General features: G+C 57.8%; 1 protein-coding gene across 1 annotated transcript in view; it reads right to left on the reverse strand.

Moving 5' to 3' along the window:
• Positions 1-294, reverse strand: part of LOC119586699 — a 12,709-nt gene that overhangs the window by 2,966 nt on the left and 9,449 nt on the right. Inside the window, exon 3 of the mRNA XM_037935429.1 lies at positions 76-242. Coding sequence (XP_037791357.1) covers positions 76-242 — 167 coding nt within the window. The remainder of the gene's footprint in view (positions 1-75; positions 243-294) is intronic.

Consider the following 294-nt stretch of genomic DNA (forward strand, 5'->3'; position numbering starts at 1 on the left):
GTTTCCCCTACCGCTTCCCTTTATCCCACCCCCATCCCCACCATCCCTCCATGCACTGTCCCACCGCTCGCTCACAGGGAAACCAGCGCCTCGGCATTCTCCAGCAGCGGCTTGATCAGCTCCCACGACCTCCCGGTATCGACAACCCCGAGCACTTCGTGGTGGAAGTCGATGGGAACCTCAAGGAAGAAGGCAGTCGACTCGTATACTTGGAAGAGAGGGAGCTTGAACCGGTATTCCAGCTGTGTGTGTGAGAGAGAGAGGGTTAGGGGTTAGTATGGGAAGTTGGTGGTG

This window comes from Penaeus monodon, chromosome 21, assembly GCF_015228065.2.
Source record: "Penaeus monodon isolate SGIC_2016 chromosome 21, NSTDA_Pmon_1, whole genome shotgun sequence".
Classification (NCBI taxonomy): domain Eukaryota; kingdom Metazoa; phylum Arthropoda; class Malacostraca; order Decapoda; family Penaeidae; genus Penaeus; species Penaeus monodon.